We start from the raw sequence: 22,606 nt of genomic DNA, 5'->3' as shown, positions 1-22,606 counted from the left end.
GTAATTATATCTTAGATATGCAGGAGACTTCTGCATACTGTTTCCTGTTATCAGAAATGAGAACTTCAATGAAAAGGTGGAAATCTATTAATAATTGTGCAGTTCATGCAACATGATCATTGGGGGCAATGCTGAGTTGAAATGCGCTCTATTTAAATCACGTGTGGATTTTAATTCTGAAAAAAAGGGGGGTTTTAAGTGTTGACTGGAAACTAATTATTCAAAGGCAATTAGACCCCTTTCCCACTTCTTAAATGGTTCAGTACTCAAGGAATGATACAAATTGAAACAGTTATTACCCATCCACCTGCCTGGCTTCTGATTAAACTTTGTAGCTGCATATGTCTCTGTCCTTACAGTACACTGGGCTTAGAAGAAAACCTCCCTAAAGATGAGAACTAGAAATACAAAGTGGCAGAATCAAGATGCCACTTGCCTTTCCAGAAACACATTTTCTTGCTTAAAGTTCAATTCTGTCAATAAGAGTTTGACCTTTCTATTAGTAAAGACTCTCCTTCTGGAACCCTAATTGGCTTTGATGCATTATCTAGCTGCATCTGCAAGTAAAGTGGGTCCATTAATATAAAACAGATACTTCCTGTGTTTTTCAAATCATTTTTCTGTTGGAAGGCAGCTCAGCAATGATTTCTTAGTTCATTATTCTGAGCCGTAATGGGTTAGGTCAGTGTGTGTTGGCTCTAGTGAGTTCTGAAACTCTCAATATTATTCTAATATATATTGATTTACACAGCTTTAAAAGCTTTATCATATGAAAGCCTTAACAATGATAAGCATGCCATTACTTGCAAAAGTAAGCAAAACACAAATATTTTGCCAATGAACACTAAAGTTTGCGCTCATATTGATCAGGCAAAATATACAATCAGATTTTTTTTTTTTTGAGACAGAGTTTCACTCTTGTTACCCAGGCTGGTGGTGCAATCTCGGCTCACTGCAACCTCCGCCTCCTGGGTTCAGGCAATTCTCCTGCCTCAGCCTCCTGAGTAGCTGGGATTAGGCATGCGCCACCATGCACAGCTAATTTTTTGTATTTTTAGTAGAGACGGGGTTTCACCATGTTGACCAGGATGGTCTCGATGTCTTGACCTCATGATCCACCCGCCTTGGCCTCCCAAAGTGCTGGGATTACAGGCGTGAGCCACCGCGCCCAGCCTACAATCAGATATTTTTAACGTGGAGTAAGTACCACACAACGGGGTGAAGTGTCCTTTGATGCCTACTTACGCCTTTTTCAAGTCATTGGAGGCTGCCTGGATACCAAGAAACTACTATTTAGACTTAGGATTCTAGAAATCTTAAAAATATCTTTCTCTGCCTACCAAAATGGAATGAATTATTATAAGGAAATTCAGGATATCAGACAAAGAACTTCAACATCTCCCAGAAAATAAACACACAACATAAGTTACCCACATTGAGTAGACTGTAGATGTGCAATTATCATTAAATCTATAATGTCTCTATTTCTCCTCTTTAGCATTTGGACGTAAGAGTTTCTAATCAATATTCAAGACCCTACTGCTTGAGGAAAGGGTGTGAAACAAGGAAATATAAGTTATGTCAGATTTCTGTGTTGTAGAATATCAGGTTTTGGTGCCCTAGGTCTCTTTATAGGAACTTTCCAATCTTTTCTAATTTTTAGCCTCCAAATCCACCTTTTCAGTCCACTTCCTCCAGCCTTTCTTATGGCCCACACTGACACTGTGGGTCTTAGAGCCAAGTCTGGCGTCATTGTGTAAACTTGATTTTATCAGATAAAATTCCCTGTTTTAAGATCTGGGGATGTGAACTGTTAAACTGAAAATGAAACCTGGATATTTTCAAATTATCGTTAAAGCTTTGGCACTTATAAAAACAAAGATCATAATCATGTCCTGGCTAAACTGACTATTCCTTCCCCCATTTTCTGATTCTGTTTCTTTACCACCTCCGCTTGACGAGCTATTAATGCTAACTATACTTCAAGACTCAATTCAAAGTCAACTTATTCTGAGATTTTCCCAAATTTGCTGCTTGAGATCTTTCCTTATCTAATCCTGTTTAGCATTTTACCTGTAGATCTCTTAGCGAATTATATTTTGAGTGATAGAAAATTCATCTGGAGGCTCATTGCCTCCCATAGGCTGTGAATTTCTTGGCAGTAGGGATTATGTCTTTCTCATGTGTACAGGGCCCACAGTGCCTAGAACAATTCGTGGCCAACAGGAGTCTTTGGGACTATCTGATGGTTTAAATTTGATCTCTTACTTTTAATTCTGTTGCTGAATCCTATATTTTTTCTCTTGGAAAATGAAGAACATTTCCAGCTATCAGTGTGCCTGAATTCAAGGCCCTGTTTTGAAGATCTTGTTATGCCCTTCACACTTCCTGATGGTCATTTCAGAAGTGACTCGCAGTAGCGACTTGCTGACTGCCACGTGCTCACCTTCTCCATGATCCTGTCGATCTGGCGATTCTGTGTATCGATCTCATTGCCCATATCCAGGGCCATGTGACGGAGGTTCCCGATGATACCGCTCACCTGCTCCAGGTTTTCATCCATTTCATTTTCTCGGGCATCATTTGTTACCCTGGGATCCAAAGAGCAAGTTTTAGAAGATAGAGGTTGGAAAACATATTGAACACCAAGGACCCAAAGCATAGGGGAAATCTGTAGTCCTCTGGGCATCAACTTTATCTATAATCTCCATCCAGTACAAAAACACATTTTAGCTTTTGTACATTTAAAAAATAATGTTTACAATTGCATTTTGATCCCCTGAATTTCTATTCTTAAAGAAGGCATATTAAATGGATTTATCTATTTTTCTCACTCCTGCCATTATGTCGTTTCCCCTTCATGTGTTTATTCCAATTTTTATTGTTTAAGGATGAAAACATTTTACTTGAAAGAACTTTAGGTCAGAGCACGAAGATGGAATTAGACAGAAATGGTATTCTTCTTTCTGAAATACCAACCAAAATTTCTAAGACTCAAATTAAGAATACAATGAAAACTTATGGGGCTAAGTCAGAGTCTCTATGCTCATCTCTTTTCCCATTTGGGATTGACACCAATGAGAAGAGTAATGATAATTACAGTCTGCCCCTTAACCCTGCTTGCTCCCATGAACTCCAAGGAGAGCTACTTGTTCAAGATGATTTTTATTTGCTCATATGTTAATACCATGGGTTTTTAGTGGCATGGTGAATAGGTGATTTCAGCGTAAAAAGTTGTGACAAAAGACTATTGTTTCACGTTGAGTGGAGTGCGAATGGGAGGAAGGAGCTGGCTCACAAAACACATTACATTTTTTTCACAGTCCAACTTGAAAGTTAAAAAGGTACTTATTCGGCCGGGCGTGGTGGCTCTTGCCTGTAATCCCAGCATTTGGGAGGCCAAGGCAGGCGGATCACGAGGTCAAGAAATCGAGACCATCCTGACCAACATGGTGAAACCCCGTCTCTACTAAAAGTACAAAAAATTAGTTGGGCATGGTGGAGCGTGCCTGTCGTCCCAGCTACTCAGGAGGCTGAGGCAGGAGAATTGCTTGAAACTGGAAAACGGAAGCTGCAGTGAACCGGGTTCGCTCCACTACACTCCAGCCTGGGATAGAGCGGGACTCTGTTTCAAAAAAAAAAACGGTACTTATTCCAGAATTTCCCCAGTATATATGGTATTGAGCTAAAAAATGTTCAAAAAGGTTAAAATTCTTCCCCCATGGTAACTCCCAATCTACACTGGCTCATTACGGTTTTAAAAACAGCCCAGGCCAGAGAAAACTTAAAAACTTAAAGGAGAACTTTGTAGCTTTTTTCCTGCAGGGAAGAAGTTTGTTTAAATGATCATCAACAGCTAAGACATACTTCTAGCTCGATGGTGGTTGGACCTGAGTGCATATCAGAATCACCTGAGGAGCTTTAATGGGCCACAGGTGCTTGTGTCTCACTTCGAGATTCTGGTTCAACTGGTGTTCAATTAAAAGAAAAAAAAATCTCCCCTGGTGATTCTAATGTGCAGCCAGGCTTGAGAATCCTTGGTCTACTTTCCCTGGGAGCAAAGGGAGAGCTGAGTTCTGAATTGGCTGATGTGTGTAACTCCAGGTTTTTTTTTTTTAAGAAAATGTCCCTGAGTCATAATTTGAGATTTAAATATATATATATTTATTAATTGATTCATTTATTTTGAGACAGAGTCATACTCTGTCACCAGGCTGGAGTGCAGGGGTGCCATCCCGGCTCACTGCAACCTCCACCTTCTGGGTTCAAGCAATTCTCCTGCCTCAGCCTCCCGAGTAGCAGGGACTACAGGCACTCGCACCATGCCCAGCTACGTTTTGTAATATTAATAGAGATGAGGTTTCTCCATGTTGGCCTTGATGGTCTCGATCTCTTGACCTCAGGATCTGCCCGCCTCGGACTCCCAAAGTGCTGGGATTAGAGGCGTGAGTCACCATGTCTGGCCGAGATTTTTAAATAGATATTTAAGCTGGCTTTTGATTCTAGGTTTCAAAATAAACCATTCATAAAAAGCTCATTATTCTCTATTTTCGCTCCAAATCCATTCTTGGACCTTCTTTGCTCTGTGCTCTCAGAGGCTAACCTCATGACTGTATCATCCAGCTTCTCTTACCCTGTGGCTTTTAATAGGCTTTAGCTAATGGCCAATGAGAAACTGGAGGCCAAGAGGAGTGAGGAGTAGGACCTTTATCTCCCTCTTTCACTCCCTGCTAGCTTTGGTAGTGGCTGTGTTTCTCTACTGATAGTTCCTTGCCCACAGTCATAACTATGTTGGGTTCTAATAATCATTCCTTCTCCTGTCCCCCAGGACTATGGTGGTAACAGCTTCCTGCTATTGGTAGCTCAGAAGTGCTTCACCATTCCTTGTTATTAGCCCTGCCCATCCCTCTGTAAGTAGTTTCTTTTATAAGCTCTATTCAAGTATACTCATGGAATGAGATGCCTGTCTACTGCCACATTGAGGCTGGATATGGTCATGTGACTTGCTTTGTCTAATGAACCTTCAGTGAATACAAGCACAGGTTTGGTAAGTGTTGTGCACTGAAGCTTGCCCCCTTGGAATGCTGCTACCACCATGTAAGGAACCTAGACTCTCTTGCTGAAGAGGCCACATGGAGGAGAACAGAGGTGCCCCACTAACAGCCCCAGCCAACCACCAGACAAGTGAATGGGGCCATCTTGGATCACCCCACCGCAGGGAAGGGCCAGGAAAGGCTTAGAAAAGAACACTCAGCCAATAGGTAGATTCATGAGCAATAAAATCATTGTTTTTTAGAACAACACTCAGTTTTGCAGTTGATTGTACTTGACAACAGAGAACCGCTACAGTGCATGCTATGAGGCTCACCTGCGGATGAAGCCGCCACTGATGGCCATCTGCTCCCGTTCGTCCACTACACGAGCAGGCTGGCTGGCCACCACTCCATCCTGATTATTGCCCCAGGCTTTTTTGTAAGCATCACTTGATTTAAGCCTATGTAAAAGAGAGGGTGAGTGACAAGGCACAGGGGTGGAGCAGCAAGCTCTCAATAATTGTCACTTCCTCAAGCGAAGAATCGAACCAAGCGAAAGAGTTTTAAGTCGAGGCATTAGAGAATACCGATATATCATAATCCAGACCCAAACAGTTGGCCACCACCATGCCTCAGCTACTCAACATTTCACTTCCAATGGAGTCCACTGTAGTGGACTTCACTCTTTGCCCATAAGGTTGTTCTTGTTTTGGTTTGTTTTGTGGTTTGGTTTGGATTTCAGACAAGGATTAAGGTAGCTGGAGGACATTTAGTTCTATTTTAGTGATGTGGTTATATTTGGAGACACAAAACACAGAAAAACATACTGGCAGACAGACACAAAACAAGACTGCCAAGTAGAGTGTGCACACCACACCACAGCAACACACTGTCAACAAGAAAACATCCTCAACCAAGTTTTTACACACCATCATGCAAAGATCCCTGTGGAATATTTTTTTTTCCCCCGAAACATGTGGAACTAACATTTCCAAATCTCCATGAAGGACATAAAGGATTGGTGGTTGGCCAAGGGTGATGGTCTTTGTGTTGCCTCTAGAGTGATTTGAATTAGATAATATATCGGTACTTCCAAACAGTCACCATACATCCAGAGTTGATGTACAAACCTTTGTCCACAGAGACAAAAAGTAAAAGAAGCATAGTGAAATGAATGCAGGAAAATAGAAGAGAGAACAAGCCATCTAGCACCAAAAAGGGAAACCCCTCTATGTCTTCTTCATGCACCAGCTACAGGCATGAGTAGAAAGTGAAGCATTCTCATTTAAGCCAAACTACTCCAGAAGTTGACCATTCTCGAAAAAGGCACTAGCAGGACAGTAATAGCCTTCATGAGGATTTGAAACGCAGGTTCAGTAGCTTCTTTGTTGGGCTGAGGGGCAGGGTGGAGAGTGCTTACAAACTCCTACTTTAAACTATCCTGGATTGTAATAAAGGAGAGTGGTTTGATGCTGGTATGGTCTCCATGGGCTGTATTCACTGAGCTGCCTTGGAGAAAAACTTAAAATCCAGGCATACCTATTGTGCCCAATAGAAACATGTGCAGCATATCTTGGTGGGTGTTGTAATTAAAGGCAATCAAAGATGTTTTTAGGTTCTTTACATAGTAGAAACCACATGCTTTTTAGTCCAAAAACAAGAGACATTCTTTGGTCCGATTTTCACATTTTCTATTCTAAGACACCAGAATTTAACATTTTTTTTCTCCTTCTTTCACCAGAGGACTGTAGCCCTCTATTAAAACTGGCTCCAATACTTGCAGATTGGGGACCAAGCAACCCTGGAGACAAACTGGAAAACTGTAAGGATGGAATTTAAGCAACTCCCACAATCAACTCTATAATGCCACAGGCCTTAGTGCAGTCAAAATGTATTGCACCAAAGGGCCACGGACCCATTCAATGAAACAAGATCCCCAAACTAAATTTAATAGGACTTAGAGTCTGGCTTTTTTAATTTTATTTTTTCCAACTCCCCATCTCCCTCCTCAGATTAAAAGAAGGTATATGGACTTTGTGATGTTTTCTGCTATGTCAAATGTCTGCCATACCATCTTTGGCAAAGTCAAAGGAGTGGGAAGTATGCGTTTCTGAAAGAAGGCAAACCACTGCACCCACAATGCTGCACATAGACTCACATCACTGCCGTACATCTACCATAGTCCCTCGAAACATGCCGAGACAGGGCGAAGCCCTCAGAGAGTCCAGGGCACCACCAGCCACTGCGTTGTGACACATGGTTTTTAAAGCATTATTTACACACAATAGGGAACACCTCAGTCAAGCTTTGAAGCTTAATTTAGGGTCTCTTGTGCATTAAGGAAATTAGTGACCACTCAAATGTGGAATTCATAGGAGCCATCATTTCATTAGAACATTAGAATCCATCCCAGGGGACCCTGCCCCCACCCTTTCTTCACACACAGTTGATGAAGGGGGGAAAATGTATCTGTTGGAATTTATCACAAAATGAATGGAAATCTCACCTGGGGACGAGTTGCCACAGAAAGGAATATACAGTCAAATCTTGACTAACTGGAATGCTTGGCAGTGAATTTTTTGATGAATTATATGACTTTCTTAATGAACAGTGGGACCATGAAGGAAAGTTTTCTTTCATGGGTGATGGGGGAGTATCTTTTCTAGACTCCTGAGCCACTTTCCTGCCTAAGAGTCTTAAGGTAGAAAACCAGATTGAATCTTTCCTTGGTTATCATTTATATTGATTACTTGATGGCCTTTCTTGTGAAGATCAACTGTCATTGTTTGGTTCTCATAGATGTGGAATTTGCAGGAGGATGGAGACTGAGTGAGACAATGCACACTACCTAGACTGCCCTGGAAGGAAAACCATTTTACATTTCTGATATGAATTTTTTTCTTCTTTGCTAAAAATGGAAGAGAGAAAGAGCATGCAGCTGAGGTTTCCAGTTACCTAGATTCCAGTTAATCAGGCTTTACTGTAGATCATTCTTTAAAAAGCAAATCTTAAAAAGATTTTTTTTTTGCAGTATGAGCCCCTCCCCCTCCTAAACAGGAAGTGGGATATTTTAAATCAGCCTCAAAGTTTAAAGGATGTGAATGGTCATATAATCTGCTAAAAAGGATGTCAATTTCTATTCTAAAAGCTAGGATCAGGAGAGCTTTTAGGAAAAAGGGTTCTTTTAAAAGGGGAAAGTGGGAGGGGTGAGGGAGACTGAATGAGGAGTTTAATTTTCCAAATGCATGTTGGACAGTCCACTCATGCATTTCTTTTTCCACCACTAGCCAAATGAGATAATCGTCCAGAACCCTCAGTTTTAGGTTCCTTCTGTTGCAAACCTTTATAACCACATGTCACATTTCTGCTACATTCCAAAACAGCGTTGCAGAACCTTGAGAACAGTTGAATGTTTTGTGATGTTGTGCATGCAAAATCTACACATTTCAACATTTCAGCCAGTGTACTGCTAGATCTTCCAAGAAGAACAATTTGGGAGGGATGGGTTCAATTTGGGTAAGGCTTTAGCGCTTCTTGCTGAAGAGCTCTTTGCCTCTGTTGGGTGCGGCAGCAGCATCTATTAACCGAATTTGGCAACTGGCGGGCAGTAGAAAGGGAGAATCTCTGTTGTATTCTCTAATTTATAGAATGCTTTCCTGGGCCAAATTACCTGTCTCTTTTATTTCAGAAAAAAAATCAAACCCTCATATATATGTTTCTCATCTTCCAAACTTACCCGCGGCCTTTTCTAAATCTGCAATTTTAGACCCTTGGGGTTGGGGGAAAGGAAGTTCCCTGGGTGCCTCTTTCTTGAGGCTAGGCTCTGTCTCAAGGTACACTTTCTGGAAAATGTTGAAACGTTCATCCATAAAGTTGCTGACAGTGAAGATTTCACTGTAGTATGCCTGATTTGTAATGCATCAACAGTAACTCCTGCTAATATCATCTATGCTATGAGATGAATGCATTGGAGACGGTATTGATCTGTTCTGCATGCCACATGCTCATCCTGCTTATGAGCTTGGCAGGAATGAGCTTGTCAAGGCTTGGAGATGGGCCTTGGGAAACCAAAGCTTCAGGCAGGCAGGCAGCACCTACTTGTTACAGGGACACACACAAAGCCCGCAGAATTTTCCTAGGTCCGTCAAATTCTTTTCTGCTTCTTTCATGTCCTTATTGATTTGGTCCATCCCTTCCTCAATGCGTTCCAGTTGTTCTGATTAAACACAAGTATTTTATCCCCACAGAATGAAGCAGATGGAAAAGGACAAAGAAAAAAAAGACAAAACTTCAGACATTCACTTTGACATTAAAAAAGAAAAAAAAAAAAAAAGAAAGAAAACTGGACGCCACAGATTAGAGCTGGTACCCAGTACCTACTTGTTACAAGGACATATGAAAAGGCCACAGCATTTCCCTAAATCTTTTAAATTTTTCTCAGCCTCCTTCATGTCTTGGTTGATATGGTTCATGCCTTCTTCGACACGATCGAGTTGTTCTGGTTAGGACAAAGGGATGACAGTGTGGAATGAATTTTTTGGGGGTTTCCAACAGAACATGAGAAATGACTACGTGAAACAGAATTTGAAAGAGAAGGAGAGATCTCGCAATGCATTGTCCAAGAGGATGCATTGTTGAAGACTGCTACGACTGCCCTACACAGGTACAGGTGGAAGGAAATGAACAAAAATGATGCTCAAAATAGTTTGTAATTCAAACATGATGGGATGGGGTCGAAGGCCTGTTTGATTCTGAGTGTCCAGGAAAACAGCACAGCATATTCACTTACTCAGGCACCAGTGAAACCCAGGAGAAAGAAAAATAGGGTGTTAGTTTATGTTTTAGGCATTCCAATGTAATGCTACTAGAGAAAGTGTCTGTTACAACTTTAAAATATCTCCATCTTTTGGTTTTTAAGCATCGTCAACCAGATAAAGGTAGAAAATAGAATCCGTTTTCTTCTTTGGAGACAACAGCAGCAGCAGCAATCGTAAGCAATGGATATGGACCTCTTTCCTTTTCCTAGCAGTGGCTGTCCAGCAAGAGGTAGCCCGTGGTCTGCACTCGATGGTGCATATGTAATTCATAAAAGCTGTTAAAAAAAAAAGTAACATCCACACAGCAACACTGTAAGTCCTGGAACATTGCAATTCCTCTCTCATCCTATGACTTAATTGCTACGAATGTTTTGGAAGGCGTTTCACTTTTCTGTCCCCTGATTTCCAAGTCTACGATGGCTGGCATGTCAAACACCAAGCCCAGGCAGAAAGCAGGGAGAATGAGTGTCTCTTTGGAGGTAGGGTGATGGATTGGAGCATAGGACAGTACAGTGTCACTGCTGCTAGCACAGCTGACCTTAGTGTATCTGAGACATAGATCGACAGTTCATAAAAATGAATCATACTTCTAGGTTGCCAGGGTTACATATACCAACTTGATTAATTTTATGAATTGTGTCACCAAATTGAGACAACTACAAGTTAAAGGAAAGGATTTTTGAAACAGCTTTTAAAAGACCATTAAAGGAAAGCAGCAATGAATGTCTTGGCTGTCTAATTACAAACCCTAATTACGTTTCCATTCCTCTTTTCATCTGTATTTTCATGCATGCATGGCTGTGCCTCCTGGAATAAACGCATGCCTAGAATACAACTGATAAGGACATTCCCAGCCTAGGGGCATACATTAGTGCTTAAACACAATTTCATATTAAGTTATACAGTGGAAATTGTGCTTCCAAAAAATTAAGATACATTCACTAGTGACCCAAACTGCCAGACTGTGAATTTGGTGGTGGGAGGGGGGGAGGCCTATTTTGTTTTCTTCTGTGAGGCTAAATAGCAGAAATCAGTTCATGAGGAATCTATTTCTCCTATGCTTCGTAAATGATGGGTGAAAAAAAATTTCATTGTTTATCCAGCATTGAATACCCGGAGGAAATAGCAAGGTAGTGCAGGAGAAGTTTTGCTGAATAAATACAGGCACAGCAATGGCTTAAAAAAAGACTCCTTAAAAGAGCTAAATATGGCTGGGCACAGTGGTTCATGCCTGTAATCCCATCACTTTGGGAGGCCGCAGTGGGTAGATCACCTGAGGTCAGTTCAAGACAGCTCTGGGTAACATGGTGAAACCCATCTCTACTAAAAATACAAAAAATTAGCCGGGTGTGGTGGTGCGGCTGAGGCAGGAGAATCTCTTGCACCCAGGAGATAGAGGTTGCAGTGAGCTGAGATCGCACCATTGCACTCTAGCTTGGGCAACAGGAGTGAAACCACATCTCAAAAAAAAAGAGTGGTTGGGAGTAAGTATATATATGGCAACACTCTACATGCAAGAGGACTTTTTTCACTAAGAACTTCACTCCAGTTTCCTTTAAAGAGTACAATGAATTAGTCTGTAGATAAAGGTAAATATTCAAATGGAGGGACTGGTGCAGGGAAAGGAGCTCATCAGATGAAGAACCATTATATGTACAGACAATAGCGATACCAAATCCCAATCAAATAATTGCTAATGGTCTTTGGGAGTATGGGCTTGAGATGGATTGGAGGAGGTGTCTGGGATCAGAAGAAATGCTGCACTCAGCTAATGGCAGCTGAAATAAGCATATATTATGGTGTGGGGACACATATGCAGTCATCTGTCCTTCTTGAGGAGTTTCTCCTAGGAAACAAAGCAAGCTGATAAATTTTTTTGGCCAAAATATAAACTCGCTGCAACTATATCAGGGACCCATCCACTGTGCTTCCAGAGATTAGGAGGTAACATATATATGTGAATTGGTGCACAGGTAGCTATGAGTTAGATAATTGATATTAAAAGGGTAAAACAAACAGGCAAGTCTAAATCCATATTTCGGAAAGCTGGGCTCTGCCATCAGTTACCAGCTTGATTTGGCAAAGGTTTGACTAAAAGAAAATTCTGAAGCTGAATTTGATTCAGAAAACAATTGACTCAAAACACTATTTCATAACTATCAATGTCAGTTGAATATGCATTTATATATGAATTCTAAGTCAAACCCTTAATTTAAAAAACATTGTGGGATCATTTTGTTGCAGAAATTCTAACAGTAATATTAATTTTTAGAGTATACTGAGTTATGTTTGTGGAGATGCTTGGCATATTGGGACTTCAGAGCACTTCAGTGATTTCTGTGAAGACGTTTCTCAGGAAATGCTTAAAAGCTTCTCATTCTGGGATGGACAGCAGCATCTCTGAGGCTGGTGGAGCGCCCCATCGGTGTTGACTGCTTTTGTTCTCCCTAAGCTTGTTCTCTGGCTGGTTTCTGTTTACTCTTGGAGGCTGGAAGGACAATCACATTTTGAGTAGGGAGGGGTCCTTCTAGTAGATGACCCTCTATGTTGGGGCCAGAGCTTAGGCTTTCTTTTGCCATGATGTTGGATCACTGGTTATTTGTGATAGATCCACCAATGATAAGATGCTCAAGGATCTATGTTAATGTTTTCCACTAATGTTTTTCCAATGATTGGTGAAAACAAAATTTCTACTAATCTCTCCTAAGTAAGCCAAAATGGGGCCCTTAGTATTCTCAACCTGGTAAAAATCAGTAGAAGAATAGTAAGCATTAATACTATTAATCTAGTATGCAGCCTTCATGAATATATATAGTTATGAGACATTGCCTATGTGAATTTCATTTTCCTTAGCATTGATAAGCATAAAGAAATTTATTTAAATTTAAACAGCCATAAGTGGCTATCATGTTGGATAGTACAGATTTAGTCATTCATAACAGATATTGGTGAGTGGACTTTAGCTAGAGAGATTGTTCTTCAAATGCCACCTTGTAGTGCCATGAATCTTGTAAGAAAGCTGACTCTCTGGAGAGGGATTTACTTTGTCTTTCTTCTGTCAGATAGTAGACAGATTTCACTGTTTAGTTTGGAGTTGATCCCCAGGTATTTTCCCAAAAGCCACATCTTCAGCATTAAAACAGACATATAACCCAGCAAAGACCAGCAAAAGAAACAAGCTATATTGAGGTAAAAGCCTACATTAGTGCCAAAGTCATTTGGGGACTTCTCTTGGTGACAAATTTTCTAGAGGAATAAAAGTCCCAGGGCTCAGTACATTTCCAGGGCTGTGTTGTCATGCTCAGTGCTCCTTGGTGTCTCCTGATACCTGGGTATAAAGCAAGAATCCCATAGGAAATTTCCCCGTGCAGTCATTTAACTGGACAACCTGAAATGGCTTGGCCTGACCCAACAGTGGTTGGGATGGTTCTTTAGAAGGATGGCTGTTTCTTGAGGCTCCCATGCTGCTGTGGGGTAGAAATAGTCAACACTTTTGGTGCTCAAGCATAAAGAAAATTAGTAGAGCATAACTGAAGAGAAATTTCAAAGCAGTTACCTATCTAAACAAGTAAAGGCATATGCAAAATTAAAATGCATTTATAATGGCAATGAAGATAGTTGTTGACATGCTCATCTGTCAATTAGAAAGGTCCTTCTGGGTCCCTACTGCCTAATTAAGGGGGTCCTGAGTTCCTATTATAGTATAAATGAAATGTGTACCATTTAAGACTGGGCAGAAACCACCCACTTTCAGGGGGTTTACAGTTGCATGTTTCTCAGTATCTATCTACTCACCACACACTGGGTAAAACCTGGTCTATCCTTGTTTAACTGAGGAATTCAGCATTTACTGTGGTATGGCCATAACTGAAATGTCTTAGCCAAGAACATTAAGTGTCTCATGGGGAAATCTGTCAGACATCCTATTCTGCTTTGTTTCTCAGAGAATAATACACAGATGATTCTGGAGATCATTTGTGCTAAAGAATATATATTTTTACATTTTTATGAAGATTTCAGCAAATTGTTATCTCTATTTTCTTTAGCAAAGTACAATGCAATTTATCACACATGTAAGCCTGTTATCCATGTTTTCTCTTTTTGATACCAGGCTCGTATATATTATTTTCCATGTCTTTATGTCAGTGCTTTATTGTTCGGAGGGAAACGGCTTGATCCTAAATCTACCCTCCATTGCAATGTCTCTTTTTCCACCCCCCTCAAGTTAAAAATCATTAACTTAAAAAAAAAATAAGGTGAAACTGCTAATTATTTGAGTGTGGGTACCACTCTTCTATTGGGCTTTTGCTGTTTAGTTATTTCATTTATTTACCTATTTTGAGACAGAATCTAGCTCTGTTGCCCAGGCTGGAGTGCAGTGGTGCAATCTCAGCTCACTGCAGCCTCTGCCTCTGGGGTTCAAGAGATTCTCCTGCCTCAGCCTTCTGAGTAGCTGGGATTACAGGTGCATGCCACCATGGCTGGCTAATTTTTATCAGAGATGGGGTTTCACCATATTGGTCAGGCTGGTCTTGAACTCCTGACCTCATGATCCACCCGCCTCGGCCTCCCAAAGTGCTGGGATTACAAGCATGAGCCACCATGCCTGGACTGTTTAGTTATTTTTAAAAGCAATGACTTGCTGCACCCTGAGTTTCAAAGCCTGGGACATTGTTACACAGATTCAGCCAACAAGTCACATGATAATAATAAACCCATTTGGAGAGTTCTGAAGACTTCCACTGCAAATGCAATACCTTCAACATGGAACTCCAGTAGACTTCATTATTTGTATATAACTTTTGACAATTTGTATTGTGAAAATTGAAGGTAAAGCATTGGAGTTTATGTTCAACTTTTTTTCAAAAATTTTTCTCCATTTTTTGGATCAATTGGTATATATTTATTGAAAAATTTTAATACAAATAAATAATGTAAAACCAATAGTCTTTATATGACAGCCAGATGCCTCTAGCTGTGCAATTATGCACCCCACCACAGTGTTTACATTGAGGCCAGGCTCTTCCTGTGATGCTTCAAGCCAATGGCTGGGCACAATGGGGCTACTAGTGCTGGAACATTTCTGCCCAGCACAGGGCTCCTCTAATCAGCAATCTTTGCTTTTGAGTTCTCATGAGCCTGGCTGAGGGCTTCTCAGAGTAGCATTGCAGTGTGAAGCTCTTCCCATCCAATTCTACTTCCTTCCCCATCTACTTTTATAGGGGTCAGACTTGATTCATAGTTGGAAGGCTGTCCCTACCTACTCTGCCCCTCTTCCCTTGATCTAGCACAGACATTTCCCAAATAAATCTCTTTTGCTTCCTGGCATTTGCTCCCCAGGGGACTCCAAAGGATGTACCTTCCTCCAGTCCCTCTGGCTCCCATCCCAAATCCATGGAAGTCAGTAAATAAAGATTTACCTCATTTATTATGTTGGTTGCAGAACATTTCTTTTATGGCCGTACCACAATTAATTGGATTGGTCTCCTCACCTACAGACATTTAAGTTGTTTCTAATATTACATTATTATGAGTAAGGCACATGCATTTTTCTTCATATAACTGTAAATGTATATCTGTAGTGTAAAATTCTAGGAGTGGAGTGTCTTGGTTAAAGATGGGCACAGTTTAAAATGTGAAGATATTATCAAATTATTCTTCAAGACATTTGTATCAGGCTGCAGTGCCCAGCTGTAGAATAAGAGTTTCTGTTTTCCCAACACATTCACAACACTGGTTATTATCAATTTTTAAAATGTACACCAGTCTGCTCTAAAAAGTGCATCTTTTCCTGGTTGGTGATTAGAGCATGGTTTAATACACCTGTGAGACATTTTATCTTACATCCAATACACCTGTGATGACGTTTTATCTTACATCCAATACGCCTGTGAGACATATTATCTTACATCCAATACACCTGTGATGACGTTTTATCTTACATCCAATACACCTGTGATGACGTTTTATCTTACATCCAATACACCTGTGAGACATTTTATCTTATATCCATCTTTTTCTTTGGGTTGCTGCCCTTTTCTTGGACATGCAAGGGCTCTCTGGATTTTAGAAGTGCCTTCTGTCTGTCATCTGTAAGGCATGTTATCCCCCACAACTTGAAATTTATGCTTAGAGGTTATTTATGGTTTCCTATGTCGTGAGTACATTTTACATGTTTATTTTTATCATTAAAAAAACAGTCATGACTCCAAACAATTTTCTAATGCATTTACGATATATGAATTAAAAAATTGCAGAAATCTGTTTCTTATTATAAGAATTCAGAATGGAATCAGGTAACTGACTTGTGGGTAGAATGCTGTACAATCTCACCACAGGGCTAGATACATTGAGACAAAGAAAAATGATGGTATTATCCTTTTTGTTTCCAGGTTAGGTATAGAGATGCTATATTAAAATGCTGGCTATCTAATTTTCCTTGCTTCTAGTATTTCTGTAATAATTTTAAAAACTGGCCAAATATTTCAATTGGTTCAATGTTCTACTTTCCAGATAATTTCCCTCAGGTTACATTCTGTGAAAGGTAGTTCCCAGGTATTTAAGAAATACCCACAGTGACTTGGAAATCAAAACCACTAGATACTGAATTGGGATGGTCAAAAAAAGTAGACAACATGATATACCACATCTCATTCTATCTAGGTATTATTAGAAGAAAACCAAATTTATTGGGAAAGTTTGGGGACAAGGATAATAAAAAAATTCTTATACTATCCAAAATAATATCACTAAAAAAATAAACAATGGCTTATGACTTCAAAATTCTGTTACCCCAAAATATATAACAGAGATAGTAGTATCATCGATTCACTCATGAAGAAGGCCTCAACATTTCCATACGTGCAATCTTTTCAATAGAGAAAGAAAAAAAGCAATGTGAAAAACCCAAAACCCTCACATTCTTGTACACGTGTAACATAGGTCAAAATGACCTCCTGCATATGCACAAATAATTTTAAAAATGCACATTATTCAGAAGCGGAATTGTTCTTACTGAAGAAATCTGAACTTACCTCCTTGTTCATCCAACATAACCAAAGTCCTGATACCAGCATCTTTACTCTACATTCCAATAATGGTAGCAAAGGTGAAAAGGAGTTCGAGAGAGAAAAGAGAGAAAGAGAAATCAGTAAGGGGACCATTAGCCCTAGAAATGGAAAATGAAGAAGGACCAAAAGGAAAAAAGGGAGGAAGTATGGATGAGAGCCCTGATGGGTTGGGGAGGGATAGAAGAATGGACCACCTGTGGACTTGCTCCACCAGTGATGTTCTGGGCAGAAGAGGAATGGAGCACAGTCTCCATGGGGTAGGGCTAGGGTGGGGCCTGCATAAAATCAGAATACACATACTTCATATTGTAATTTCACATACTGTAATTTTATGTTTAGAAATAAAAATGTCTACAGTTTTTAATAACACCAATCACAGAAAGCAAACCTTTGGAAATTTTCTAGCTTGAATTTTCCTCTTGGTCATGATCTATCAGAAAATCTTCAGCAGTGAAACTGGGGAGGGATGCCCCATGGGGAAGGTGAGCAAGAATCTTGGTGGTGGGGGTTGAGGTTTTTAGATTCAACAGAAGAGAGCATGGCTTCGCAAAGGTTGGAAAACACAGCTCAAAGGAAAACTCACTCTCCTATTTTCTCTCTCTATAGACAGGGTCTGCAGTATTTAGAATGGGATTGAGATAAGAAATAAGGGCTCTTAATTCTGAAATCTAAATTCTGCATAATAATCTAGTGTGAGAAATTCCTTTACAAGCGTTACAGAAATTCCCCTGTGCAGGAGAAGTTTTTAAAAGCCACCCTTCATCTGCTTATTATTCAAACAAACCAAACACCACCTGAACTGTGGGCAGGAAGAGAGTGGAAGTTGGTGGGCAGGGCAGAAGGAACCAAGATATCTGTGTCACTCATACTTAAGAATCCTCATTTCTAGAAAGTTTAATCAGTTAATGCCTTTCATTTTACAGGGTGACTGCTAATCAGCATAAAATGGCATTGCTTATAGTTTGAATTAACTGGTTTTCAAGTAAAGCTCATGGTAACCCCAGAATAAATTCTAAGCTAGGACCACTCTCATGGTACTTATTTTCCACTGATATCCTCTGAACTAAGAAAGAAAAGGGAGAGATACTAGTGGAGGCCACCAAAGGGCTTTTAAACAAATAGTATTTTAACAATTAAATTGCAATAGTGCTTCTGAAAAATAAAATCCAACACTGAAAACGATTTCTCAGAGCTTTTATAAACTCATCATTTTAGAGAATGTGTGCAGTTAAATACCCAGGACACAAAAGCCTCCTTTGCCTTTGAGCACACTTTGATAGGCTTTAGTGGCAAAGTCAGGATGTGTGTGAACAGGACGGGCCAAGGATGGCCTCAGGAGTCCTTGACGGCACAGACTCTGGAGCCAGATGTTAGGTATAGTGAATCCCAAGTTTCTCTTCAAAGAATCAGTAGGTCAGTATGTAAAGCTCTCTTACTCTTTAATACTCATTCTTTAATTCTCCATTGTAAAGTTTTCTTTGTAGTTTCCAGTAAATAACCTTTTCCACCAGTTCTAATCAGTAGTTCATATCTGTTCCCCCGGTCCCCTGCTCTGTCTTCACTCATCCCAGCCACATGCTCCAGTCACCTGCTCCAACCATCTGCTTTGACCCCTGGCTACTTGCTCTGACCTGCCCGTAACCATCCTTCCCACCTGTAACCATCCTTCCTGCCAAACTACCCACCGTACCACTCTGGCTCGTACCCCTCCTCCCTTTATTTTTATTTATTTATTTTTTTGAGACAGAGTTTTGCTCTTGTTACCCAGGCTGGAGTGCAATGATGCGATCTCTGCTCACCGCAACCTCAGCCTCCTGAGTAGCTGGGATTACAGGCACGTGCCACCATGCCCAGCTAATTTTTTGTATTTTTAGTAGAGATGGGGTTTCACCATGTTGACCAGGATGGTCTTGATCTCTTGACCTAGTGATCCACCCGCCTCGGCCTCCCAAAGTGCTGGGACTACAGGCGTGAGCCACTGCTCCCGGCCCCCCTCCCCCTTTAAAAACAGCCAATCGGGATTAGTCTAGACTGTGTGGTCTAACCCTAGCCAATAGGGGAATGACACGGCAGTAGGTGACCCTCCCACAGGCATAAGTACCCCTTTCCCTTCCTTGTTCAGGTGTGCACTCGCCATTATTCCATCTGTGAGCCACACCCTTCTATAGAAGCAAATGGCCTTGATGAGGAAATTTATATTTGAGTGCTATTTCTTTTGTGGCATGGAAAGTTCTAATTCTAACACAGACTCTAGGCTGGAATGCTGGTGATTTCACTCCCTAACTATAGGGCCTCAGGCAAGTGTCCTAATTGTTCTGTGCCTCAGTTCTCTCCTTTGTAAGACAGCAATGACAATAGTTAATACCTCATTGAGGTGGTATGTGCAGTGAACAAATTAATATGTGGCATGTGCTAGAATGGAGTCTGGCCTACAGTTAGTGTTACGTGTTTCTAAAATAAATATATTCAGAAAATGCATCTATAGCAGGCTATCTAGGCAAACTAAAGATATCATCATTATCAAGTATCTGAAGCTTCTAGACCACTACTTCCCAAACTTGAATGTGCATATGAATCCTCTGCACATGAATTGTCTTGTAAAATATAGATTCTGATTCAAGAGGGCTAGGGTAGAGCCTGGGCTTTTCATTTCTAACAAGCTCCCGAAACATGGAGCTGGTTCAGGGACATACATACACAAAAAACATTCCAAAATATTTTCTTTAAATGTGTTGTAAATAGGCTTTTGTCTGTACCAGCCTGTATTTCAATGATTTCTTTGCTGTTTTCTGGATTCTTTCTCCATTTCTTGTGAGATGAAATTATAAAAGGCAGATGGCTATTCAGGCATATGGATGTGACAATGCAGGTTCTGCTGAGGGCAGAGGCAGCTCAGAGATCACTTTATCCTCAAGGACCCAATCAGGCCACACGTGACATCCTTGCTCCATTCTTTTGGGGACAGTGGATGGGAAAAGGTTAGTGATTTTAGTTTGGCCAGTCCAGCCCTCATCTGTTTGGACTTTCTTGATATTCTATCATACCCATTTATTTTTATGCAGAGTCCTGCAAGTCTAATTTCACATTTGTCTAATTCGGCGCTGAATGTTTTAACACTAGAATGATTCACGGAACTAATTTGAGGGAGCAACCGTTTTTTTAGGTTGCCCCAATTTGGGAGAACAGAAGCAGCGAGCACTGATGTGGGAGTCAGGGATGCTGGGTTGTGTTCTCAGCTCAGCCAGCAACCAGTCATGAGACCCGGGAGAGACATCTGACCTTCCAGAATGTTTCTCCATGTTTAAGATAAGGATAGGGATGCCAAATAAGATTGAGCAGTTGATAGTTGGTTAATCAGTCACTGGCTCGCTCCTCCCTCCCTTCCTTCCCAGTATTTATTGAGCCTCTACTCTGCCCTAGGCACTAAGGATAATGGGTAAACCAATGTATGACTTCTCAAATATGCTCCTCTGTGTGTCAGACGATTAGGTCAGGTGGGCAGAACCAGGATCTGTGAGTCATCACTTCTTAATTCTAGACCTATCTTTGTAATGCTAGTGCTCTAGAGTCACCTGTTCTGTCTCAGCTTCCCTGCTGTCAAATGGGGACAGTAACTACTCCCTCATAACTTCTCACAGTCTGTTATGAAGTAAGATGAGCTAAAGAGGGACCAGCCTCTCAAGGTTCACCTCTATGGGAAGCTGACACCTCCATGCATTCAGGAAATAAGATACGAAGATGCAGGATTTAATTTGAGTAGAATCTCAATCTGTTAAGCTGTCTTGTTTCCTTAGATTCTTTGTGTGTGTGTGTGTGTGTGTGAAATCTCAAAGAAAAATAATGATTGTAAGAATTGCTGGTGGAAGAGAAGTTAAGTGTTACGTGTAAGAACTTACACTCTGAAATCAGGTAGACCTGGGTTTTAACTTCATGTCTGTCATTTATAACTGTGTGTCTCAAGCAAGCTACTTAACCACTGTGTACCTCAAGTTCCTCTACAGCAAAACAGAGATCAAAATAGTAGTAAAAGGAAGCTAACAAAGATTAGATTAGGTAATGTACATTTGATGATGATGGTAATGATAGCTCCAAGCACAGTCCCAGGCGCGGTGGCTCAAGCCTGTAATCCCAGCACTTTGGGAGGCCGAGGCGGGTGGATCACGAGGTTGAAAGATCAAGACCATTCTGGTCAATATGGTGAAACCCCGTCTCTACTAAAAATACAAAAAATTAGCTGTGCACGGTGGCGCGTGCCTGTAATCCCAGCTACTCAGGAGGCTGAGGCAGGAGAATTGCCTGAACCCAGGAGGCAGAGGTTGCGGTGAGCCGAGATCACACCATTGCACTCCAGCCTGGGTAACAAGAGCGAAACTCCGTCTCAAAAAAAAAAAAAAAAAAAAAAAAAAAAAAAAAAAAAAAGAACTTGGATTTGGCTCTGCTGTTTTGCTGACAGCTTCTATCAAAATAACTAAGTTGTTTTTTGGGGGAACTAGAAGCTTAGAGATGGGCAGGAAAGAAACAAGATTTCAGGGAGGCAGAATATTACTTTCTCTTTTTCCTTAAATAGTATTATGTTTTAGTAGCTAGGAGTGTGGGGAGGTAGTTCTATTTTTATCTTAGCTCAATTCTTAGTTTCTATTTGAGATTGCTGGGGAAATTGCCTACCTAAAAACAGGGGAGTTGGAGATACGAAGGATTACTTTCTCTTTTCCATTTCTTTCTTTTCTCTTTTTATTATTTCTCTGTTTTAATTTTTTTGTTTTAGTTTTTGCAGATGAACTAAGACAATCCTTACAGAATGTTTCGAATCTTTCCTTGGCCATTCTGAGATGCTTTCCCCAAAGTCCAAAACATTTGAACTAAAACTAGAACACTCCAGGCACTATCTCCAAAAGACCCCACATCTGCAGATCTGAAAAGGACTGTCCAATCTCAATTTTTTCATTTTTAGCGGAAAGTCTGGCATGCACCGCTTTAGAATGCTTATTCTCTTCGAGTGGCCAAAGTGTCTTCAAAGTCTTGTAAGATAAGTTGGCATAAAAAGGAAGGATGCTAAAACATTCATGAAATATTAGTTGTTCAATAACCACTCCATGAAAGCTATGTGGTGCCTCTGAATTGACCTGCCCTAAGGCTGCAGGGCTTTTCCTGGGCTTAGTTTACATAGCCCTGGGCATTCGTGAGCAGGCTTCATTTCCTGCATTTAGCATTAGCAGAGTTAACTTTTTTTTCCTGGAATTAAATACTCTCTCCTTAAGGATTCTCCTACCAGAATCAGCTGTTCCCTCCCCTAAGCGCCTGAGGCAAATATGGCCTTGAATTTGCAGAGCTATTTACTTATCTGTTTCCCAGCAAGATACGAATTTACATCTTCCTTCCTAGCCCCCAGAGGTAGGGATTCTGTGACTATTTGTTGAAATGCATTCACCAAAAGCGAGTTCCTAACTGCAGGCTGAGAACCAAATGCTCTGTGATTTCTAACGTTTTTACTTATCTATGGCATTCATTCTTTTTCTGAATTTTCTCCACTGAGCTCTGTGTAGCTTTACATTGACCTTAAAATGCTCATAATGACGACTATTAAAAAGCAAGACCCCACCCCTAACCACGGTTACACCCAGGAGTCTACTAAGGATGGTGAAAGTTGTATATTCCACTGAAAGTGAGACTGTTTGCCTTAGGGAGA

The 22,606-nt window shown here is 40.7% G+C and overlaps 1 protein-coding gene across 8 annotated transcripts in view; it reads right to left on the bottom strand.

Moving 5' to 3' along the window:
- Window positions 1-22,606, bottom strand: part of SNAP25 (synaptosome associated protein 25) — an 88,213-nt gene that overhangs the window by 5,652 nt on the left and 59,955 nt on the right. For 4 of the 8 annotated variants that reach the window (XM_035298368.3, XM_078371341.1, XM_078371342.1 and 1 more), the window contains 4 exons: window positions 16,885-16,933; window positions 9,414-9,531; window positions 5,369-5,494; window positions 2,447-2,591 (listed from right to left, as the gene is read on the bottom strand). In XM_035298368.3, coding sequence (XP_035154259.1) covers window positions 2,447-2,591; window positions 5,369-5,494; window positions 9,414-9,531; window positions 16,885-16,933 — 438 coding nt within the window. Of the gene's footprint in view, window positions 1-2,446; window positions 2,592-5,368; window positions 5,495-9,131; window positions 9,250-9,413; window positions 9,532-16,884; window positions 16,934-22,606 lie in introns of all 8 variants that reach the window. The other 4 variants (XM_008995747.5, XM_017971957.4, XM_035298367.3 and 1 more) reach the window with 1 other exon arrangement.

Source organism: Callithrix jacchus, chromosome 5, assembly GCF_049354715.1.
Source record: "Callithrix jacchus isolate 240 chromosome 5, calJac240_pri, whole genome shotgun sequence".
Lineage (NCBI taxonomy): Eukaryota > Metazoa > Chordata > Mammalia > Primates > Cebidae > Callithrix > Callithrix jacchus.
The sequence above is the reverse complement of the archived record's forward strand: the minus strand, read 5'-3'. Positions and strand labels throughout refer to the sequence as shown.